Genomic DNA, 25,091 nt, shown 5'->3' with positions numbered 1-25,091 from the left:
AATCGACGAGCGGAGGCTTCGACCAGGGTGGTTGTTGATATTTATGAAAACTTGTAGTCGGATTAGAAAAATTAAAAAAAAATGAAACGCAAGTATCGTTGTAAAAATATAAAATTTTGTGAATGTGTGTATATCTTTTGAACTGTAGTTATTTTTCACACGTATATATTAAAGAGATGTAGGAGAATTTAATATAAGAGACTTTTCCTGGAAAGGATAGAGGACGTGCGAAGGTTAAATTTTCCTTTTAATAAATTAGATTTGAATTTTTTTCAATATTATAGATTTTTAGAAGATTCGTTTAATGATGATTGACGGGATTAAGGAGGATTAAAATGAAAAATTTTATAGCAGATAGGTGTCGTTTAAATTAACATCATTTTTTTTCTCATTCGTTTTCATTCTCGCATAACGTGGGCGGTCCAAGAGGCAGGCCATGCCAAACGAACGATTAACCTCGAACTTGCCACGACCTCCGACGCCCGTTCACGCTTCCTATCCGACTCTGTATTCCGTGGAAGCAACGAGTGTAGTTTCATTTACTTTTATACTCGTCAATCACGATCACTTCTCCGTTCTCTTTTCCCCGTTTGCGGTTATTTAATGCCGAATTAAACGTTCCTTCCATTCTTTTACACCAAACATTACCGATATTTTTATCTTTTTATCTTGTCCACGTTTTCGCTATTTCAATATAAAATAGTGGTAAAAAAAATTACGTAAAATTCGGTTAAAGATTAAATCGAATAATTACAAGAAGAAAAGAGAAAATTATTAATTATTCGATTTTCAAACGAGAAAAATTTTCAAAAGTGAAGAAGAAAATATTAAATTTTAAAATTTACTCGGAACTTCTAAAAATAACTAGAAACTTCTAGATAATTCGTGAGCTAGAATTATTTTTAGAAATCATTTCAATAGTACCAACTGTTACGATAGAAAATTACGACTTTATTCGCAATCTCTAAAAATAACTTTAAAAAAACGTTTAAATAATTTATAAGCCGGAGTTATTTTTCCAAGAAATCATCTCGTCGATGGTAACCGACCGCCTCGATAGATTCTCTAATTAAAATCGAGAATTGGAATAAAACGAAGTGTATAAGAGATTTTTGATTCGAGTGACGCGATTTAACGATCTCTCGAAAATTAGCCGCTCGTGGATCGGTTAGGTGGAGCGTGAGAAGAGAATAGAGGGAGAAAGAGGAGATGGTAACGGCAACGATGAGGAGTAGCTTAGCGTCATTGAAAGGTCAACACTATCAAGTGCACACTTGTCGCCCGGCTCGTTTACAATGCACGCTGCATCCCGAGCGGCAGGCACGTCGCTTTCCTACGGTTCGTTCACCCCGTACCGAAATTTCTTTTCAAAGTATCGCGTTCCTCGCGGACAGGAAGAACGTGGAATGCCACCGATTCTTCTCGAACGTTGCACACGGTTGGATTTACGAAAAAGAAAAAAAAAAGAAAAGAAAAAAATGCAAGATGGAGGAATTTAATGCGCATAGAAATTTTCAGGGACACGAAAAATATAAAAAATATTCTTGGAGTATATTTATTATTCGTCGAATCGTGGAATTAATCGTGGATTCGTCGAAAGATGCTTCAAAGATTAGATTAGATTTGTTTTAATAAATATAAGCAGAAGAAAAATATATACTTTTTTTTTTAAGTTTTTGAATATATGTACATCGAAATTGTAATTTTTCCGCACTTATATATTTAATTTTTCGAAATTAATATACACAAGTTTAATCGGCAAAATTTTAGGTTAGGATCTTCATTCTTATATTAAATTCTGAAATTCTTGTTCATTAAACATACGTATTTATCCGGAAACGTCATTTTTTAAGATCGTATATTAATTAAAAAGATTCAGAATTCAAACTTGGAAATAATAATAACAATTACAAAATTCAAAAACAATCTTTTTTCATCTACTTGTTGCACTTTCTTTTTCAAACAAGTCCAATTCCAATAATTTTCCTCGCCAATAACAAATAATTCGTGATAATCGCAAAAACATATTTCCGCGACATCAACGGTAGATAACGCTATGTTTCGACTATGTTTCTTTTCCCTTTTTAACCGCTTCATCGTTCTCCCGCTCGTTTACATAATTCAAATTATCCTCCCTATCCCCGGTATCTCTCATCATGATTCCCCCCTCGTGGCCCAAGCCCTTTCCTCTCTTTGAATGCAATTTCAACGTCCACGCGGTTTCGCGTCCCGCGTCGCGACATTGCAGTCCAATTAAACTAGTCGGCCGAACGAATTCCCCATCGTCCATTTCCATTTTCACGTACCAGCCCGCCACCGTTGTATTTATGTGTCAATTTCCGTGAGTCGCGACGACGGATGACCGCGCATCCGTGGGTTATGGTGGGGATGTACACACGGTCAGGCAATGCGTAGGTAAAGAGGGGATAGGCAGAGAGAGAGAGAGAGAGAGAGAGATTGAGAGAGGTGGGGGTAGATCGAGATGGGAAGGCATCATCGACGGTGGCTATCTAGAATTCGAAGCTGGGCCGGTTCGTTTGGCGCCAGGCCAGGCCGACTTACCCAATTAGGTTTCATCACTGGGTCGCCAGCTAGCCGGGGGAGAGGGGAAGGACTGCCAATATTTGCAATACCTAACTAAACTGATCCAATTATAACCAAACCACTGCTCCATCACTCGATTGACGTATAGTTGTGCTCTCTCCACCAGATACGCGTGCTACCCGTTGGATTTGGCTTTTCTATCGTTTGCAACTCAGTTTTACATGGACAGTACATTGCATGGAGAGATCCCTCGAGAGGAGCGAGATAGATGAATTGAAGCGGGATATGATTGGATACGGTAAGGTGTATCTAGGGATATAAGGCTGGTTTTTGATCAAGTGTAATAGGGGAGATATGGGATAGGAGAGGTTTAATTGTTCGTATGTCGAGGACTGTTGGGGTTCATGATGATCAAGTGGATGGTTAGTTAGGAGATTGGTGTTTGGGTTGAAATTGAGTAGATAATTTGGCATATTGGGATATTATGTTAATGGGACGTGTAAGTAGATGAATAATCGAAGACTATATATATATGGACTATATATGGATTGTTGCATGCATCGAAGTTGAAATTTTTAAGGAAACAATTGAACGCATTTGCAGAAAAATTAAATATGCGAAAATATACACATTGGATGTAATTCAATTCATCAGTATTATCATTCGCTAAATCGTTTCACAAAAGTTGCATCGAGAGTCACGAGACGGATAAATAAATAGTTTAAACGTTTCCATTTATCGTTCGTAACTCGAGAATCAATATGTACATTCTTATATCATTTTTTTTACTTACGTTAACGCATAAGATTCATTCTTACCTCTATATAATCTACAACTATATAACCATTGCAATACGCATTCATGAATCATCCTATACACACCTATATCCATACAAAGTAGGCACTATCAATAGCCAGAGAAAGATAGAATTAACTATATACCACGAGTGGAAATGCCCCCAACTTGGACAAAGAGGGGAGCGGAGACGGAGAAAAGCGACAAAGGGGGGGTGTCAGCGGGATCAAGAGGGGGAAGGGGGGAGTCGGCGCGAGTGTAGGGGGCTATAGTGGCGAGCAGAAGAGGGAAGAAAAGAGATGGAAGTAGCGCCGTGGCCGCTCGCCGCTATTCCAGGCATTCGATTTGGTATTTTTCTTTGTGTATCGCGGATAGTTCGAATTGTTCTGCAAGCAGGGCATTGATATATCGTCCCGCGGGTCCTTTGAGCCGGCCAAGCGGCTCCGAATTATCGTTCGCGTACTCTCACGGAACCTACTCCTCTACCTTCTCCTCCTCCTTCTTCGCCCTCCTCCTCCTCCTCCACCTTCTCTTCCTTCGCGTTGCCCCCTTTCGCCGAATGCACTTCACCACTCCCCTCCCCCTTTCAAACCCCCTCGCCACCTCTTTTATCTTCACTATACACCGAACTCTCTCCTGGACTCGGTTGGATCGGCTGGTTGCCCGTCTTTTCTGACCCCTGGCTTCGCTACCCCTTTACCATCCCTTTTAGACCTTCTCTCTCTCTCTCTTCTCTCTTCTTTCTCTTTGTTGGATGGCTACCGGTCAATTTATCCACCGCTTCTTTTTATTCTTATTCTTTGCTTTATTTCGGTTCTCCCTCTCCAGAGCTTGGAAATCTACTCATACCTTACGCGTTCCCCCGTCTCCTTCTCTACGTCGAGGAACGCTTTTTCGTGGTGTTCGCGTTCGGATACCTCGCTTTTGTCTCTCCAACGTTGTCCCTGTAAAAGTGACCTCGGATCGGGGAACGCGAAGCCTTTGGGAAGCCGACGATGAGAGATCGTGAGAGGAGGTTGTTGCGTCTCCTTTTGCGCGAGAGGAGGAGTCTCTGAGAAATTTCTCGCGTTGTCGCGGGCTCGAAGATCGCCTGCGTCGTGATTGGCCGGCGTTAATTTTTCTTTAAAAAAATTTTTTTTTTTTTCGCGAATAGAAAATTAACTGTTCGGATTTTCTATAGATTACTCTAAGAGATCCTCTTAGAGTATTTCGACGATTAAATTAATATTACTCGTCTTTGCATTATTGAATTATAATCGATGAAACAAAATGTAGATTTTTTTTTTTTTTTTTTTACTGTTAGAAAGTAATCATACAATTTTGATTTTTTCAAAACGTCTAATGTAAAATTGTTGAGTGATGGTCTTTTCGAATAGATGGATGATAAGGATGGTTTGAGTAGTTTAAATGATTTATGATAGTTTGATGTTAGTTAATGGGAATTTAAACGTAGCGTTGGATTTCTTCGATTAGGAATGTATGTAAGAAAAGGTTGTAAGAGATTTGTGCGTTTTATGCGATGTGACCCGTAATAATCGTTAGCGAAGGAAATTTGTCAGGAATTTTAACGTAATTTTAAAATTATAAGGAATTATACGTGTAATATATTTCTCAATAACTTATTAATAGTAGTTTATAAATATTTCATGTTACGATGCCTTTTTTTTGACGGGAATAAAAATATCAAGACAAAGAATTTTTCGTAGAAAGTTACACTTTTTCTTTCCCAAATTCTTATTACAATACAAGCTTCCATTTTATTCAGCCACTTTAAGGCATTAAATTTCTTCCTAAATCCACGAACAGATTTTATGCCCCTTTCTGCTATCTCTTACCGTGTGTTTGATCTTCTTTTCGTACACGGCGATGGATCACGCCGTTGCAGTTTTATTGAATTTTCTACACCCATTTTCCTTCGCGACACTTTCGTTCCACCCCCGTTTAAACATCCTTTTATTCCTCTTTCTTTCGTCTCTTTCCCTCATTCCTATTTATTAAATAGATTAGAAATCAAAAATTTCTAAATTCCAACGAGTCATCGAATAAAAAATTATCTTTTCAATTTAATTAACACTAAATCTGACACGAGAACTGTCGCATCACTATTTTAAAATTTAAGAATTTTTAAAAAATATATTTTATCCGAAATAATATCTCGTTTTGTCGAGAAATCATTGTTTGCATCCAATATCGATTAACTTTTCAAAAAGAAAATTAGAATTTAAAATAACGAAAAGTCGTACATACAATTTTAAATCTTTGGAATAGAATATAATTTAAGATCTGTAATTTAAAAAACTTCTTAAGAGGATCGATTTAAATGAAAGAACGACGCCAAGGTTAACGCACAATCCTTTCAAGCTTTCGCTTGATCCCGTTACTTTTTCCAATATTCACAATGTTTCTCATACCGGTTAACTCCCGACCTCGAGCGGATCAGGAAGGAATCGAGGCGCGAAAGAAAATTTTCTCCCGCGCGCAAACTCCCGTCCCTCATTTTTACTCGGAACTTTCACGCTGCGCCACCGTCCTCCATCTCTGGAACCAGTGATTTTCAATTAATGCTCCAATTGTTTGTAAATTCAAATTTTTTCTTCTTATATTTTTTTCAATTTCTCTTATTTTCAGTTTATTAAAAATGGTGGAAAATATAGTTATAATAAAAATATATACGATACTCTTTACACACACACACACACACACACACATATATATATATATATATATATATATACACATATATATATATTTATTTGAGAGGGGGATTTTTGAAATTTGACTTAAAACTATTCCCTCTGAATGAAAAGTAACTAGATAAAGCAAATAATATTCTTTCATTTTTTCCACATACATTTCAAAAATATCAATTCTGTGAGATAAAAAACCTTGAAAATCTCTCCTCCCCCCTCTTCACCTTCCCCTCTGTGCTCGTCCCCTTATAACCAAGATTCTCTCCGTCCAGAGCTTCCCTTTGTGTGTAACGGTGAATCACGAAAGGACCAGATCGCCGGTGTAAGAAGAAGAAGAGGAAGAAGATGATGGTGGTGGCTCGAGGAGAGGCGTGGGAACAAAGGAAGGCGACCAGGACGAAATGAGCGGAGGACCAAGAGGGACAGAGAGGGGCCGACCTCCGCCTCCTCCCCTTCGACGTCTCATCTCATCATCCCTTTCTTCTCCCCGATATGCACCATTCTTCTTCTGTCGTAGAATCTCTCGAAAGTGGAAAAAGAAATTGGGTTGAGGAAGGAAGTTTGTAGAAAGTAGAGTCGTTACGTAGGATTAATTGAATTAATCGTTATATAATTCTCAGAATTTCCTTCCTTGACGAGGAGACATGGATCGAATGTTGCGGATGATATCGTAATTTTTATTTCTATCGATTGAATGATCTTTTTAAGTATCAAGCTCCTCTCGAAAGAGAAGAAAATTGAATTAATTATTATTTTATATTGTGTTCTATGAGTAAGTCTTTATACCGAATAATCATAGAAATTTATATTTCCTTACCATTTTAATACCATTCTGCAAGGGAGAAAAAGGAGAAAAATTGTTCGAACGCTATCATCAAAGAGGGATAAAAAGAAGAAGATGTAAATAAAAAAATGACGGATAATATCGCCAAGAGAGAGATGATATCAAAATCGAATCTTCCAATCAGTACCACTCTCACGGTTTAATTGGCTTCGATTCGAGAGGAGAAAGAAAGAGAGATCCATGGGTTCTTTCAAAGAGAAACCAGATGGTGGAATAGTGGAGAAAGAGGGAGTAGTGACCTTTGGTAGTCTAGAAAGGGGAGGCAACGTAACGAGAAATTGACATCGAGAATCGTCGAGGTCAGCCAACGAAGCGGTAGTCCATCCTCTGTATCCTCGTTAATCCACGTTCTTTAACACTTTATTAACACGGTGTGCGTCTTATTATTATACCTACGTGTTTATTTTTTTTTCTTTTTTTTTTTTTTACAATCATTCGTCGATCGACTAATCGGGATGGATCGAACAGGTGTTTAAGATCGTTCGCGGCGTCGAAGTGGTGAAATTATGTCGGATAAAATTGTGTAACAGCTGGAGACTTAGGCGATGTTAGAGGTATCGTGAACGGGAGGACTTCGATTACTTCAAAGGTGACCGTGTTGATTATTTTCCCTATAAATGTGCATTGATAGTATTAATATAGTTTAAAAGTTCAAAAGAAAGGAGCAAGAGAAAGGTGTACGAAAATGTGAGTCGAAATTTATGAAATTAAGCGAGCAGTTTAAGATTTTCTATCTAAAATCGATGATTCTTTCATCAAACGTGATCAATTTCGAAAAATTTTTAATTCTTAGCCGAATTATTTAGTTATTAATTTTTCGAAAATTTTAAAGGATGATTTTAGAGGATGTGAAAATTTTTAATTTTTTTGAAATGAAATTAAAATTAAAGTGAAATAAATATAGACAAGTATATCTTTTCTTGGTAATAAGATATCGGTTTCGAATGGGTTAACAGCTTCCGAGCTGTTGTCCGCTTTCCGTCTGTACCTGTTTCTACCTCACCCGGTGAAAGAAACGATACCTGGAAGATTGGAGGTGGCTCGTTTCCCCTCCATCATGGATGCTCTACGACAGATGCGAGATGTGCTTGCGTTGCACCTTCTTGCGTGCACCTCTGTAACTGGCTGTCGGGCACAGATCGCTTCTCTTCACCGGAAATCTATGCTCACGTTCACCTAACGATCAAACGAATTCGAAGTTGATCGTTCTGGGGACTCGTATCCGTTTAGGGGGTTGTAGAGCGATAAACGAATTGGTTTGAAACCAAACGAATTATAAATTTCTACGACCAGAGAAATAGAAATCGTGATTTTGAAGAATTGTACATTTTTTTTAATTATTGTTATATTATAAATTTATTGCATTGGTAGCATTTAATAACGTTTAATAATTTTTTGAATTTATGTAATTATCGATTTTGGATTTATTAGAATGATTAAATATTGAGGATTATATATATATATATATATATTGTTATTTCTGCTAATCTTGAATGCATCTGATAAATATCCGCGATGTGGAATATAATACATCAATTACAATGTTAATTTTAATCGCAATAAAGTTTCTATAATTATAAGAAAAAAAGGATATAAAATGAAAAATACTTCGATGCTGCTTGACTTTTTATTACCGTAATCACAATCGTATGATGAGTTTATGACACTGTAATTATAATGACCGTGACTATACACGATGATAATGAGCATATATATTAGTATTTCCTTGATGAATGCAATTTTCATTTGTTATGTAGTTGCTTGCTGGTAGGGACGTTGTATTAATCAATTTCTTCGGATCAATTTTTTTTTGTTCATTTTCTTCCTTAATTAATTTTTCACTAGATTAAAGTTCTTCGTATATTTTCATATTTTCAAAATATAACGAACAAACAATATTAAATTATGTAAGAGAACTTCAAAAGAAACATCCTCCCGTATGCGATACCTAACCTAACCTTTTTTCTGTATATAGCGATTTGTCCGAAGAAATCGCTGTTCCCTCGTCGATTGATCGACGACAACGATTAGCGCAGCAACTATATTTGTAATGTTCACAGAAGTGTATAAACTATGTACAAACAAGAGATTATCGCTACAGTGTTTAAGTAACGGCATTCCTTTTGAGTCCACGAACAAGAGAATCATCCATATAATAATATCCGTATGATAAATAACTAGCAAAAGTTGGATAACTTGCACCGAACGATCTACGGCTTAAGTGTGCGCTACTTAACCCCACCACTTGACGCACACCGCGAAACGAACGATACGTTTAATTCTCTTTCTCTTTCCACCCACCATCCTTTTCTACGTTTAAAATACTAACGCGCTCGAGAATCATCTCTGCCACTAGAAGAAACCTCTCTCTCTCCCTCCCTCCCCTCCCTGTTGGATTCAGTGAAGGGAATAATGTCACACCGAAACAATACGACATAAATTTCTTCAAACGAGCTTTGCTTCTCGATCTTTCCTCGTCTCTTACTTAACTGTCGCACTCTACGTTCGTTATCGACAAAGACGAAATGAAATATAAAATTTCATGCCTTTGACGGTTATGTACACGTTTCTAGCCTGTCTTGAACTTATAACGGATAAATAGCATTGTAAACAGCTAATTTCAAATTCTAGTAGAAGGAAAAAATAGATTCTACTATTCCATAAGTGTTGGGGTGTGTGAGTTTTTCGATTTTTGAACAGTGTTATCCAACTTTTACTGTGTATTCTATTTCGGTGATAATCGCGCGAGTATTAATGGCCATAAATTTCGTGGCGAGAAAATATACAGAAGGCAAGCGAACAAGTTCGTTTTATTTTCCTGTCCAATCTGCTTTCGTCATGAACGTTTCCCGCGCGCGGCAGAGAGCAGCCACTTCGGTTCGCGTCATCTGTCTGCGCATGCGCGTAATGACGCGTAAACACGTGTGCACTCATCGACGGACCGGCACGTTGATGGAATAATGACTGTTCGGGCACGTGTCACTCGGCCGCGTTTACGTTTCTTATTCGTGCCACCTCATTTTTCTCCATCCTTTTCATTTTATCATCGACCGGAGGGATGTTTTAGCTCTCGAGCAACGTTTTCTTTAGCTTTGACGTTTCTTTGCGTTTCTGCGGCTAGGGGAGAGGTAAAGTGGAAATTGTGGAATCGTGGAAGGGAGAGATGAGTATCTTATGCCATGTCCACATAAACCAGAGTCAATGTTTGCGGACGGTTCTATGTATAGTGAAGTTGATGGAACATCTCGTGAGCTGTTACACATATAGTAGGACTTCTAAAACATAGACTTGCTTTTCGCAATAGAGAGAAATGCATCGTATCAAACTTGGGAGTTTCAAGGAAAACATAAGATAATAACGCATATATATTTATGCGTATCGATACCATCGTTTCAATAACACTTATCCGAGAGAGAAATTTTAAAAGAGAATAAAAAATATTCCATCCCAGCTTTTTTATCTTACTTCGAATATTTTTACAGCAAAGAAATTATTTCTGAATATAAAAATGTGAAATGCGATGTAATTTATTTATCATTAAAAAACGGGGAAAAAGATTATTTCCGACCAAACTCGATTCTGATGATTTAAGATACAACTTTAGAAACGAACCAAAGTTCTTTATGACAGTAATCACGTCGATATACTAACATTTACATCGGAAAAATTATGCTAGTAAATTACACTAAATTATACAGTTTATTAGAATTTTGTTGCCACACGCGTAATTTTCTTGTCAGTTCGATCATTATATCGCAAATTCATCATATACTTGTAACTTATATACGTTCATTCATCCGTTCGATTAAAACACTCTTATCTATCCCACAGTCCATTGACCCACAGTAAACAGGTTTAAAAAAAAAATTGCAACCCTCGAAAAGTCAGCAACAAAGTATCGTGTTCTGTCGTTTAAGCTAATAACAATTTATTCGTAATTTCCGGAGTTGGTTGGTTCATCTACCATCGAACGATCGAAGGGGGAGAATACGAGAGTCGTTTAAACAAACATAGCTATCGACTATTTTTAACTTCGATTATTTTCAACTTTCCATTTTTCGCTTCGACAACAATCGTCCAATTTTGTTCCAACTTTTGTAAATTTTTCTTCTTTTTTAATCACTGTTTACAACATTTTTTTCGAAAATAGATATGCATTTCGTGACTAACTGCAACAAAGTGAAAATATTTCAAGCGCCATTCACAGATGAAGGGTCATTAAGGTCATTTAAAAGTAATTTATCATTCTCGCTTATCTAAAATATTTCTGTCCATTTTTCAAATGTGGAAATATTTTAGAAAATTGTACAATATAGCGATTCATCCACACGTGTATAATTTCTTGCCGAATATTTTGTTTTACCAAGCAAGCAGATTCATAATGATTCCGCTTATAAAGTAATTTTTACGGCGGAAAAAGATTTTTTCTATCCATGTCCACGTTTATAAATATATATCTCGATATTCACGGTGTGCATGTTGGTTTCAACAAGATCATCTCTCGTCAAACGAACCGAAAACGTTGTTCAGCCGCGAAGAGGTTTAATTATAGGTCAACGAGGCGAGTACCATTTCCCTCCTTTTTCGTTCGAGCAGAACCGTTCTCGAAAAGGTTAATCGTCTTGCTTTCTTAATGACACTGTTTACCCAAGTAGTTAAACATTCTTTGCTCGTTAACGGATTTTCTAGCTTCACCTGTGTTCTCCAATATCGTGTATTTTTTTCTCCTTTTTTTACCCAATATAATTCATCGAATCAAAGAAAAATTAAATAGAAACTTGCATTCTATAGATATTTTTTCCCAGTAATTTAAAGTAATTTAATTATTTCATTATCCCGAACGAAATGGATTTAAAATTAAACCGATGAAATCTCTTATTTCGCAAAGAATGATTTATTTGAATTTATTCGAATGCGTAATTAATAATAGAAATATTTTTGCGATATTTTCGAGAAATATTCGTTCGACAAAATTTAATCTGAAGATTGGAAGTAAATTTTCTCGCAATTTTTATTTTTTCTATTTCTTTTCTATCGAACTAACTTTTCGTACGAGAAAGTGTAGGAGGAAATTTAAAGAGGGAAAACAAAATTTGAAGAAGAATAGAATATCAAACGACCGATATAAGAAGTGGAACCGTGTTTGACCAATTTTCAAACGGTCGCTTCGTAAATCGGCTGATTCATGCGAAACGCATTAGGCCAACTCAGCAAAATATCGAAGTGGAAAACGGGGCAAAAACGAGCCTTCTTCAAGATCTGAACCTCGATAACATTCACTCTCGTGTTCCACGATCCTGATAATTTTAACGATGGTTTGAACCGGATTTGAAAACCGTCCAAAATTGTTTCAAGAAATTTTCTCTTTTTTCACACATTAAGCGCCGTTTTCAATGAAATATACTTCCAACTCGATACGAAATACATTTTATCGTTGAACATTCCTTTTTTTTAATATTCCATGGGACAAAACTGCTAATATTTTCGTGACCATTTTCACTTTAAATATCTTAATTTAATATTTTTATTTCATCGCTCGATGTTCAATTCAAAATATGAAGGAAAAATTCAAAAGTTTAAAATTTTATACTCTTAAAAGTTTATGCCCAATCGGATCCAGAAGAATTACAGTTATTATCTCGGAAAAGATATTATTATGGAGAAAAAAAAAAAAAAAGAAAGAAAAATAAAAATTATCCAATCCCTCGAAACAAAAAACGTAAATTTACGATGATTGAAATCTATTTAATAATAAAACTAATAACAAGTTTTAAATAAATTGTTAATCGTTAATTCCGCAAAAGAAGAGAAAAACGTCATCCAGTGACATTTTTCTATTTAACCTCTGAAATATGGTATTCCATAACCGCGAAATGGTGTGTTCATAATAGCAAGTATAGAATCATTAATTTTAAACGTGGAAATAGGTCGGTTATCGGAGGTGAAATCTTATTGTTCTTGTTTCTTTTAGAAGAAAGCAACAATGAGTTACGTGGGCATGGATTTTTATCTCGTAATTTTAGCGAGCTGTTGCTAATGGCTTTTATTTTATGCTCTTTTGTACACGAATCTTTCTTTGAAACTATATAATCTTTTCTCTCGGTTATTTTAGTCTATATAATCTTTTCTCTTGGTTATTTCAGTCTTTTGATACGATGCGGGTATGTATTCTGTTTCTAAAAAGAGGATTTTTTTCTTTCTTCCTTTCTTTCTTTCTTTTTTCCTTTTCTTTTCTTTTTTACATTTTTTTCACTTTTTTTATTATGCTTCACACTAGATACGTTTCTCTCTAGTTGAGGAGATTTCATTATATTATGTACTCATGGAGATGCAATAAAATGCAAATTAAGTTCACGATTCAATTTTTATTTGGAAAATTTTACACGTATACGTTTTCCTCGTTTGTTATTATTTATTTTAAGTTTAAATAATATTATTGTACATGTGCAAACAGATTTGGAAATTCTTTTTTTATTTTTGGAAATCCATGCCACTTTTATTCTTGCATTTTGAATATTAAGATTGTTTTATTTTTTTTTTTTAAAGTAACATGTCGTTGTAAATGGCTATTCATATCTGGATTTTACGTACGTTAACAATCGTTCCTTCAAAACGCATAGGAAAATCGTAATTTAAAATATTAACGAATCTATGAAGGGAATAAAGCGATGTAAATCGTATTCCATCGATTCGATATCTCAGAGTCCTCTCATCATGTCGTTATACCCAAATTAAAAATACATTCTCGAATCCATATTTGCAGTGGCCAAGACAAATTAATCCTTCTTCATCATTCTTTAATGCACCGTTAAAAAGGGATTCTCCACTTAAGAAACGACCTACTTAACAGGTTAAAACAGTCCATAATTACCTCTACTTTGTCTCTATCCTCTGCTAAAAATAAAATTCAGAAAAAGGAAAACACGAAGAATCGATTATCCATTTGTTAAAATTTGATCATCAGAAATTTATTTGCATTATAAATTGTCTCAGGATGTTCAGATTCTTTTTTGAGTAAGAAGCTTGATTAAATTTTTAAATTCACTTCCCAAATACAAATACTTTTAATTGCTTCGTATTTATTCACCTTTAAATTTCCCCCTCCCTCATATCTGCACAAAGTGAAATGAAAGTACGTTCGATTAAAAATTAAAAATCAACGATATTATCCAGCTTATTTCCATCTGTGGAAAAATTATTTTTCAAATTAAAAGAAAAAAAGAAAAAAAAATGTAACCCACGTGTACACTTAAGCGGCGAACGAGAGACAGATAGAAGGATCGTCGGGGCCAGAGCAAGTGGAATAAAAAGGTTTATGGTTGTTTCGGGTGCTCTATCTTTAGGACCCACATATCATGCCACATCTCTCCCCTCACCGTCCCCACGATCCCTCTTTTTCTTCCTTTTCCACTCCCTTCTCCCTCCCTCCACGGCCGAACCCTCCTCGACTGAGTTATTTCACGGTTAAAATAGTCGAGTGCTCCTCGAGAGAGAGAGAGCGCCTCGAGATGGTTTGCGGCCGTTCGTGCAGTTTCACGCGAAGAAAATGGTCGAAGCACGCCCATGGATTCTACCGCCGCTTCGTTGCGCCTCGAATCTTTCCTCAACCACGACCTCTAGCGGTGATCTTTTTCCCTCTTTAGATAGGCTTTAACGGAAAGCCTCGAGAACGTTTTTGGCAATGCTAGGTTTCGAATAGCGAAGCCACATTACTGCTCCTCCTTTTTTTTTTTTACTCTGCGTATATTTCTGTTCTGTATTCTTTTTTCTTTTTTGATCTTGTTCCAGGTGGGCAAGATTTATCATGAAAGTTGCAGCTAATTAAAAGTTTGTATTCAAATACGTAAATGGAACTTGGAATATGAAGCAGTTGATTAAAATTCTTCGTAATAATCACGTATCAATTATTCACAATTCTTATATGTTTATTTTAACAGATAGTGTTTTCTATATATAGTGAATATGTGTGTGCGTGCCTTTGTTTATTTATTTTCGTGACGAGTCACGTGAATTGAGAGATAATAGTTTCGAGCATTAAGATAGGATAAAGCTGGTTCGAAATAATAACAAGAACGGTGGATTGCATTTTCCTTTTATTGTAGGATCAAAGGCTGATATTTTTGCGCGTTACGTTTCCCCTACCCAGTGACTTAATAAACGAGCACACCTGCACGGGACGAGTCATGAATGAAGTTTCCACAATGGTGGGGATTTTGGCAAGTGGCTCGAGACCGGATGCGTCGGGATTCGAGCGCATTTCGCTTTCTACGCAAAGTCCCAATCCAAGAGGTTCTTGGCGCGCGTGCAATTTCGATTATCTCGTTTCCGGCCCTCGACTCAGCTTCCGATGGCTAACCGAGCCATCCAGAGACGTATGTTTTTCGTTTCGAAATTTCAAGGATGAAGGATAGAAAATTTATCATATATATTAAAATATTCTATCTCTAATTTATGAAAATAAGAGTATTTTAATTTTCAATTTATCATAGATAGAATATTGTATCTAGAAATTTGGAAAATTGGAAAAGATTTTTTTTTTTAACTATGGAACGAAGAAAGTAATAGGAAAAATTTTTATCCTAACTTCTGTTAATATTTAAGCATAGAATGGAAAGATAATTTATAGAGAATGAATGCAAAATATAGAATTGTTTATTTAAAATAGCTCAAAGGACAGAACGTTTCAAGGCGTCTATTGATTCGAAGAAGTCTAAGCTGTCACGTAAGCTATTGGCAAAATTACAAATTTTAGTAGTAGGGCTCAGGGTTGTTAGCACGCATTAATTTTAAACTGTCCGAGATCAATTGCAAGGATATTGAAAATCATTCGTTAAAATTTATAGGCATTTATCTTGTGTCGCTTATCTTGCAAAAAAATATATATATTTTTTTTGTAAAAATGTATTTTAGATTACTTTAAAAATTTTTGTCTTTTTTTCTTTTTTTTTATTAAAATTAATAAGTTGTTCAATATATCATACTTAATTATAAAATTGTATCATTAACTCTGATTACAAATCTTGCGATAGAATTATAAAATTGTTCATTTTATCCGATGGTTAAAAATGAAATAATTTACAACTTTTATATTTTGTTAAAGTTGAAAAGCTTTACATATTTAATGCCCACTTTGTCGATAGTTCGCTCGTTAATACCGGCGCGAGATTGGAACAAATGAATAATACATCAGCAATTATCGACAATAGAAAGCTTGAAATTTAAGATATATACAATATTAGATGTTCAGGTTAAATTGCTACTCCCTATTTTAAATGGGAAGCATTAATAATTTATTCTTGTTATAAGGCCAAATCACTTAAACTTTATCGTATAAAACATATTAAAGATATGTGTATGTAAATGAAGGCATTATAAATATATCATAAATTAAAATTATTTCAATTGTACTTGTTTTACAAGATCTTATTTTTTAAAAGATTTTGAGAAAAAAATATTAGTACTTTACCTTTCCAACTTGATTTTATATAATCTTTTCAACAGGCGTTTTAATGAGGAACATAATTCATCCCTCGAGAGAACAATCCATTTAAACTCAAGTAATTGTGGGTAGATGAATTATACTTTGTGACAATTGCTAGTCTTCTTCCGTTAGATAATCTCTGCAAAGTTTAAATGTATATTTTGTTCCATTATTCTATGCGAATAAAATTACTTCTAATTGTATATTGAATCTTAAAGTAAATTTTCTTAACTCACTTTAAATGATATAGGTTATTTACGGAATATGAAAAAATTTAATCTGTAAAATATTTCAAGAAGAATAAATTATGAATTAAAATTACTATAATATTACGATTTAATTTGTTTTCTAAATTTTTCATCACTTACTTTATAATAAAATTAATATTATATAGACTACTGCATCCAATTATTGCCAAATTGACACGAAATCATCAACCATGTTTCAAGATTCCGATCCTACCCGAATTTTTCCGATTTCTCCCGAAGTGTACATTTACGTGTCACGTGACGATTTCATGTAATTTTTATTATTAAATATGTATAATATATATAATAACACAGTTATTTTCAATCGTAAAATTCATCTTCGAACGTAATATCTTTATTTATATCAATTCAGTTCAGTTTACTGTTTACAATGTATCCGTGCATTTTCGCATTTCGAATCGTTTACATACAATCTTTACTTTGACTTACGACGTACAATTCTTGACTCTCTTCCTTACCGTCGGTAAATTGGAAATGTGATCTTTTCTTCTTAATTTACAGCCAGTAGGCCATAGTATTAAAAATTTGGCTTCGTGTACACTTTATCTATTACTGCTCATAACGATAATAACAAGGTAAATGATTATCTAATCACTATACAAATAAAAAAATAAGATTTCAATTAAATAGGCAGAGAACTAGTATTACCTAACCTAACAAATGCAAAACCAAGAGTGCCAATCAGATTTTCCCATTGATTCTCATCAGCTAGGTTGGAAATCAGGTGGGAGGATGATTCACGCGGTCGGTCGATTTTCCCAAGCGAGTTTACCCGCGGATGAAAATTATCGCTCGCGCGAGTAACGGTTGGCTCTTGCTCATGTTTAAGCGGAGTTAAATATTTAAATCGCGGTAGAGAGGCCACCGAGACCCACGCTCGGCCGCCTACCACCAACGAAACGTTTCGCCAGTTTGTAAAGGGGAATATATATCTTTTCTCAACCGCGTTGATTTCACGAGTGGATTCTGACCGCATGCTACACAGGCGTCGATCTTGAATAATAGCGGCTCAAGCCATTATTAGATTCATCGATTACACATCGATCGATATAGTATGACTGTATTTTTGCGACCATGTCCGAGAGCGCGGTTGCGCAACCAGATGCAAATTTGCATCGCGGTGCACGTCTGTTGATACATGTGCAGATACATTGTGCGCACCAAATTTAGTTAGTGTCGTCGATGGAAAATTTTTAGAGATCGATTGATAGACAAGCTTGTTTGGAATGAAACTTATCATTGATCTTAACTAAATTAAGTGAGTTTGTGAATTAATATTATAGTACACTTTGCAATATAACAAAAGTAGTTATTTAGCGATTTATTAATTTGTTTGTAATTGTTATTAAAGATTAAGATGGTATTGATACGATCTTTGACTGATATTATTTTGTTTCGTCTCATCTAATGTAAATTTAAATTGCTTAATGAATACGTCTTAAATGATATTTTTGTATATTAACTATTGTGTTTGTTTTGGGCTTTGGAATCAACTCTGCAAAAATATCAATATATTGATATTTTGTATCAGAATAAATATACTATTAAGTTCTAATCGATTCATTAATATGTTAATTATGATTTCATGTAATTGACTGTTCTTATCCCTCGTATGTTTTTTAATAGATAATAAGCATTTATGATCGTATACTACGATACGTTTCACGGTACGATAAGATCTCCGTTTTTTTCTTTCCTGTTTCATTTCCTGTTGACTGTTATCACATATTGAAAAAACTAATAAAGAAGGATAATATCTAACTATAAATCATATATGTTCACATACTTGTTAATTTTAAAAAATATTCAGACGTATATTTATGTATATTTTAATTTCGAAATTATGTAATTCAATTGCAAATACAAAAAATTGAATCAATCAATTTGACTTGGTTTACTAATTCCAAAGTAAACCCGTGATCTACGGATCTAATCATTTTTACGATCAATTCTGTCACTTCTTAAAATACTATCGTTCACAGGAGAAGCGTACTTTCTCGTCGTAAATTTAATTATTTCAAAGGCGTAAAATAATTCGAAGACAGAGAGTGGCGAAATGGATCGTTAATTAAATTAGCTTTCCCGCTTTCCTCGGACGATTCACGCGTACGAAAGGAAGAGGAAAAGGCGGAGGAGGAAGACGTGATTATTTTCGATTCTCGGGAAACCAGGGTCTCTTGGCTGGCAAGCGGCCAAGCGTGGGCGATTATGAGAAATAACGAAAAGGCGTGTGCTACGTCCGCATAGAGTTGATGCTTTCTTTCATTAAGTTCCCTCGTAGGTGAGACATAGGAATTTCGTTCACAAACGATCGACAATACAATATATCTGATATTGAACTATGATATTAATTATAATTTTTTTATTTTATTAACAATCGAAGAAGTTGCATTAGGGAAGAATACATATGTAATAAATATATATATATGTACATATTTCAATAATATTTTTAAATGTTTTTTTTTCCTTTGTTTCAGGTAAGTCCATTTTATCAAGCAGATTTTTCGTCCATACTGAACACACTTTTAAGAGGCGCTCTTTATACGTTCGACACACGGAATGCCAGATTGCGTGTACATAATGAGTGAGTTCGCCTTTTTTTTTGTACTCTCGTTACATTTTCGTTATATTTTCACCAATATAATTACATACTCGCATTTCTTTGATTGCATTGAATGCTAGAAATTCGCGAATCTTTGATTTCGTGTTACACAATCTTATTTAATTGACGATTTTCAAATTTAAGCTTGATCGACACTTGCAAAAGAGACTCATCTGATCGATTAAAAAGTTAAAAAGATAAATAAATAAATTGTCAAGCTAAATTTAATTTCACGACTATAATATTTATAAATTACACATTACATAAAATATCAAAAAGAAAGTGAGAAGTAATATTAAAAAAAAAAAAAAATCTTGCAATAAAAAGTTATATAAATTACAAAAGTTTTAATGTTCGAAATTAATAAATAAAAAACGCATAAATTAAATTATAAAAAACCATAACGATTCGATATATATTCACGCTTGATTAATGTTCGCTCGAAAAAAGGAAAAAGGAATAAAAAAAAAATAATTATTATTATTATTATACTTTTACCAATGTCGGTGTCATTAACGGATGAATTGTGACGGTGCGTAAAAATCCTATAAAATGTTACTATGCATCACTTGGAAAGGGGTTAGAGCGTGTTCCATAGCCGCCCACGCAATCCGTCGACATGATTTATGACGATTCGAGAAGATTGTGCAAGACGCCATGCCACGGAAATCCTGGAAGATCGAAGAGATAATTTTTAAGCTCAAAAGATGATGCATGATATCCTGAATGAGAAATTGAATAGTGTCGTGGTGGAGAGTGTATCCGCGTGTGGTGAACTTATCCCTACTTTGTAAAAGTCGTGCCACGCGTTGCGTTCCCTTTTGCGGGAACGTTGACGAGAATTGATCGATGTTTGAGGTTAGAGAAGGTTTCGAGGTTGATCTCGATTGTTGATTGAGAAAATGGCGGAGCGTGGATCGCTAGGTTACCAGTAATGAGCATTCAGTCATCCTTCGAGAGTTGAAGCTAAATATAAGATATTTAATAATATAATAAAATAGTAATAATCTAATGAAAAAGTAATAATCTAACCTGATGTAATAAGGAAATAACTTAACTTGATTAAATTGTAATAACGTAACCTAAACTTAACTTGATGCATCATATGATAAACATAAATTTAAAATTTGTAATACATAACATTCCAAATATCATGTCAATTTTAATTTTCATTTACAACTTAATAATAAAATTGATTTAAAATCTATATCTCTTTTTATATAATCTCATTCCCAATCAAGACATAAATAAAATTACGACGATTCGTTACACATCTTATTTCAGTTTAACATAAATTAAATTTAACCTAATCTAACCTAACCTAAGCTGATCTGATATGTTATATAATAAACATAAATTCAAAATTTATAGTATATAAAATTCTAAATATTATATTATTATTATTATTATTAAATATTCAATATTATATAATATTATTTATATATTATATCAAATTTTCATTTGCAATTTAATAATAAAATTCGATCTGAAATTGATATCTTTTTCTACAACATAATCCCGTTTCAATAGAAATGCCAAATAAAATTACCATGAATCGTTACATCTTATTTCAATTTCAAATGGCTATTACGGACCTGGTTATTACCACCAAGATGCCGTCCGACTTCGAATAATTATTACGAACGTAATACCGCGACGAAGAATCCGGACAACCGTTTCAAACATTTTTCACTCCTTCCTGGAAGCTATGCTATTCGATAATATCTACTTTGTTTGAATTTTAAAAGAAAACACGATAAGGATTTATAAAAGTGATAAAAAACAAAAAAGAAAAAAAGATCATGTACGTGGTAAAAGCAAAAGAAAATCCACGACAGGAACATTATTGGTAGGATTTTATAGAATCCACGTTGGTGAATCATCCGATAGAAACCGGTCTTCGGATGACGAATGTTCATCATCGACTGGCGATACTGGCGTTAATTGCCTCGATCTTCCACCGAGATCGATTAACCTAAGAACGTTAATACGTTGCACATGTTTCACTATGATATTTTGTGTTCGATGGAATTGAATGTCGAGATTGGATCTGGAAGATATAACTGTTAGTTTTCTTATTAATTAGGTATTGAAAGATTATTCAGTTAAAGAGAACGATATTTAATTATTAAGAGGATTGAACGAAAAATTTCTCTAAAAATTTCACATTCACAAATTACAAACAATTTTTAAAATTATTTTATTAACCATGAAATTAATATAAATTAATCATAAATTAATATAAAATAACAAATACCTGCTTAAAAATTTTCATAAACTTATTGAACACTCCTATAAAAATCAAATTACCCGCGCTTACATGTTCAGTATCCGCCATTTTGTATACATTACGACGAAAAAAATTAATAATAAGAAAAATTCTCGAAATCATCTTGGGTGCATTGATAAATCTTTTGACAGATAGAATTTCTTGTGGAATAGCGCCGAGAGAGTTTCTACGTTCTTTCGATGGTACCAGTAACCTTTTGAAATATAAATTAACCGCGATAAGACGCCTTTGTCGGCTCACTTTGCGTGCCGCTGTTGCGATCACCGTTTTCCATCGTTGCCACAGCTAGTACCGTCGGCGGTGCGTGTAGTACACATGTGTAGTATACAACATCGTGAAATTCTCGTTCACGGCGAATTTCTAATTTAGAGATTGTAATTGCAATCACACATTGGCCAAAAGTGATTATTATATGATACAGCTATGTGGGAAAATGATTTTTAATTTGATGACATGCTGAAAGTGTAAAGGGAGAAGATTTATTAATGGAATTTCTCTAGAAGAAATTAGATTATTTACTCAAGAGAAGTTTTATTTTTTATTTAATTTCATTTATTTTCTCTGAGATTGTATTTTCGTTTGAAAATTTAAATATCGAATATTGGACTTCTCGAATTGATTTTTTTTTTAAATTTTTTTATAATTGAAAATTTAGAATAGTAAAAATATTGAATTTGGATTCAAAAAAACTTTCTTTAAATAATAGATAATCTATTCTATAATTTTAATTTTAAATTTGTTCGTCGTATTTAAATTATATATTTTTTATGTAATGTTACTTATTTTAAATACTGTCGATTATAAAATAATTCGTCGAAGAGAGAATATATTTATCAAAGCATTCGATTGGCGTCATAAAATATACTGTTTTTAATTCCCAAAGAAGATTAATGACGTGTTCGATGATTGATTCGCTAATACCGCAGATATATCGGTATTAAAAGTAATATTATCTACGATAAATATAGTTCGTTATACTTTTAATATTGACGTAACGTTATCTAAACTGTTTTATGTGTAACATACTAAATCTATCGTATAAGTTAAAATTGTCAATCAAGTAATGAAATATTCTTTAAAATAATAATAATAATATAATAATATTCTTTAAAATAAAAATTATTTGATTAATGAATTTGTCATATCCTTTTGTAAAAAATTTATAGATATTTTTTGTTAAATTAATAACTACGCCAATATTGAAATTTTGAAAAGAAATCTATCAATTAACTAAAATGGATTTATCATGATAAAAATAAATAGCAATTTATAAAATTTTGTTTTTATATAATTCTTCAGTCTAAACTTGATTCCATTACACTTCTATTCCGTTTCTTATTTCGAATTTTCGGTTCTATAATAAGCAAGGACAGCCGCATTTATCAAACTGACAGAATTGTAGGTGGTAGCCATTTCAGATGTTATGTTTTAGGGAGAAAGACTTAGTTGACAATTTAAAATAACATAAGTGATTGAATTAATCGTTTAACAAATAACATATCGCTTCGAATCTTTTATCATCTTACACATGAAAAATATAAGATAAGAAATATCGATTCAAATTTGCAAACTCAAGTATACTATTAATCAAATATTCTTTTTTTACATATAACCAACAATTTTTATATGATTTTCATCATATACACAATATTCAAAATAAACAAGGTGTTTGAATATTAAATAAACAAAAAATTAATTTAATTAATATATTTAAATTGCCTAAAATAGAATAGATTCTTATTTAAAATGAAAATATATACTTAAAACAATATACATACCCTTGGATAAAAGTATCTGAACTAATTATAACAAATATCAAATGCAAAAACGATCTTATTGTAATCGATTATGTAATCAATTGAATGAAACATCATTTCAATAGCACTTAATTCTATTCCAAACAATCATTATCAAATATCCAACAAATCATTACCCTTTCCATAACCTAAAATCCATAATATCCGTCGAAACACGGTTGTCACGTTGATAGGCTCAGGATCGCGGTGCGTACCGCATCCGTCTCGATGAAACAATAATTTCAGTATCGTTTCTAATATTAATTTACGTAACTAGGCAGAAAATAGCTGCGACAGTTGATTTGCTCGTGTTTCGTCAGCTTTGCAGGTTGCGGTCACTGCGGAGAGAGCGACGTTCGAGACTGAATTATTATGGCGGTATACACACACCCGGGTTATAGAATCCATGTTCATTATGTATATATGATATACGTTTATATACGATTCTATATGTATGCGCGCATTTGTACGCGTAACTACGTTTTATATGTAGAACCGAACCGTCGGGAGTCGACCAATCGCCGCTGCCGAACGATAAACCTGGAATTGATCCACGTATTTGTAAACCTGCCCTAAAGTACAGCTCGTCTCGTTTCGACGTTGCCTACCATAAAACCGCGAGTTCGTTTTATAACTGATTTCGGGATCTAATTGATTTGCAACATAACATTGAATAAAACAGTGAATTGCAACTTTGTGATGTTTCTTCCAATTTGTTTTATGTTTCTTTATATCTTGGAATTAATTAGAGATCAATAATGGATTTATATTTAACACATTAACCGAAGATGAAATCTTTGCATCAGAAATGTAAAAGTGAAAAATTTATTATTTATTATTGTTTCAAATTACAAGGAATCTTAATATATTAAAATTTTAAGAAAAATAGAGCCGATAATAGTTCAAAGGACTATTTTCCATATTAAAATGAAATTATACTAAATGCAAAAATTTTCACATATTTTTTTGAATGCTCTAGTAGCAAGAAATATTCATATTCGTTTGCATATATTTGTATATTTTCGTGCGAAAAAGTATCCCAAAATATATTTTCATTTTAAAAGGAAACCTTTATGGCTATCAGAATTTCAGATGGTCCTCACGTAAGAAGCTGTTTCGGATCGAATCGTTCATGTGAGTACACGTCATCGTTGTTTCCTAACCTCCCTCAACGAAGTTCTTCGCCTAACCATGTCCCAACATGTTCGTAAGCCGACCGTCAGATCTCTTTTCTTGATCCTTAATAGACAAGGTAGCTATTATATCTCCAGGTGCGTGTTAAAAGAAGAGATGTCGACTCTTAACTATGGTAATAAATCCTGCGGGACATCCTCAGGTAGACGATAGCCTGGGATCGTCTTACTACGAGTTATAAGGTTCTTTTCGATCGTATCCAGTGACGCAAGATTGTTAGGTTAGGTTGTATTCCTCTGAGAAAGATCTGTCACAGATTTTAAATTAATAAACAAAATTTTAAATTTTAAATTTTATATTAGATTCTTTACTTTAAATATTTTCAAAATTTTGCTCTTTCAAAAATTCGAAAAAATTTAGAACTACTTGTACATATTTATTGCAAATGTTAAAGAAAAATGATTCGCTATTTTCTCGAATGAGAGTTCGATTTTTGTGACGACGAAGTTGTTTCATGCGAAACTGGGGAACTTGTGATATTTGGGTCATCGATTTAGCTCAAATTTTACGCGTAGTTGGTTGGAACATCCTAGCTATAATAATCTATTGTATTAAATGCATGGATTGCATTATATCGAATATCGTA

General features: G+C 33.7%; 1 protein-coding gene and 2 long non-coding RNA genes across 18 annotated transcripts in view; 1 reads left to right on the top strand and 2 right to left on the bottom strand.

Annotated features, from left to right (window-relative positions):
• Positions 1 to 25,091, top strand: part of LOC107994675 (protein scalloped) — a 176,814-nt gene that overhangs the window by 26,873 nt on the left and 124,850 nt on the right. For 3 of the 14 annotated variants that reach the window (XM_062078453.1, XM_062078405.1, XM_062078390.1), the window contains one exon: positions 19,101 to 19,207. The exons of 7 other annotated variants lie outside the window; for them this stretch is intronic. In XM_062078453.1, coding sequence (XP_061934437.1) covers positions 19,183 to 19,207 — 25 coding nt within the window. In that variant the 5' untranslated portion in view covers positions 19,101 to 19,182. Of the gene's footprint in view, positions 1 to 17,728; positions 17,882 to 18,605; positions 18,905 to 19,100; positions 19,208 to 25,091 lie in introns of those variants that run through there. 4 more of the 14 variants (XM_062078442.1, XM_062078410.1, XM_062078464.1 and 1 more) reach the window with 2 other exon arrangements.
• On the bottom strand, positions 4,945 to 17,698 carry LOC114577112 (uncharacterized). 3 transcript variants are annotated; one of them, XR_009830944.1, is made up of 6 exons: positions 17,272 to 17,698; positions 16,723 to 17,175; positions 16,591 to 16,633; positions 16,340 to 16,493; positions 7,896 to 8,049; positions 4,945 to 5,877 (listed from the first exon to the last, which is right to left on the bottom strand). It is a non-coding gene; the product is annotated as an uncharacterized LOC114577112 (long non-coding RNA). The 3 variants fall into 3 exon arrangements; XR_003696911.2 differs by lacking the exon at positions 4,945 to 5,877 and having other exon boundaries at positions 7,273 to 8,049; positions 16,723 to 17,698; XR_009830943.1 differs by lacking the exons at positions 4,945 to 5,877; positions 7,896 to 8,049 and having other exon boundaries at positions 14,761 to 16,493.
• LOC133666592 (uncharacterized) lies at positions 18,969 to 20,684 on the bottom strand. Its single transcript, XR_009830945.1, has 2 exons — positions 20,013 to 20,684; positions 18,969 to 19,896 (listed from the first exon to the last, which is right to left on the bottom strand). It is a non-coding gene; the product is annotated as an uncharacterized LOC133666592 (long non-coding RNA).

This window comes from Apis cerana, linkage group LG1 (genome assembly GCF_029169275.1).
Source record: "Apis cerana isolate GH-2021 linkage group LG1, AcerK_1.0, whole genome shotgun sequence".
Lineage (NCBI taxonomy): Eukaryota > Metazoa > Arthropoda > Insecta > Hymenoptera > Apidae > Apis > Apis cerana.
This window is presented reverse-complemented; position numbering and strand designations above follow the sequence as displayed.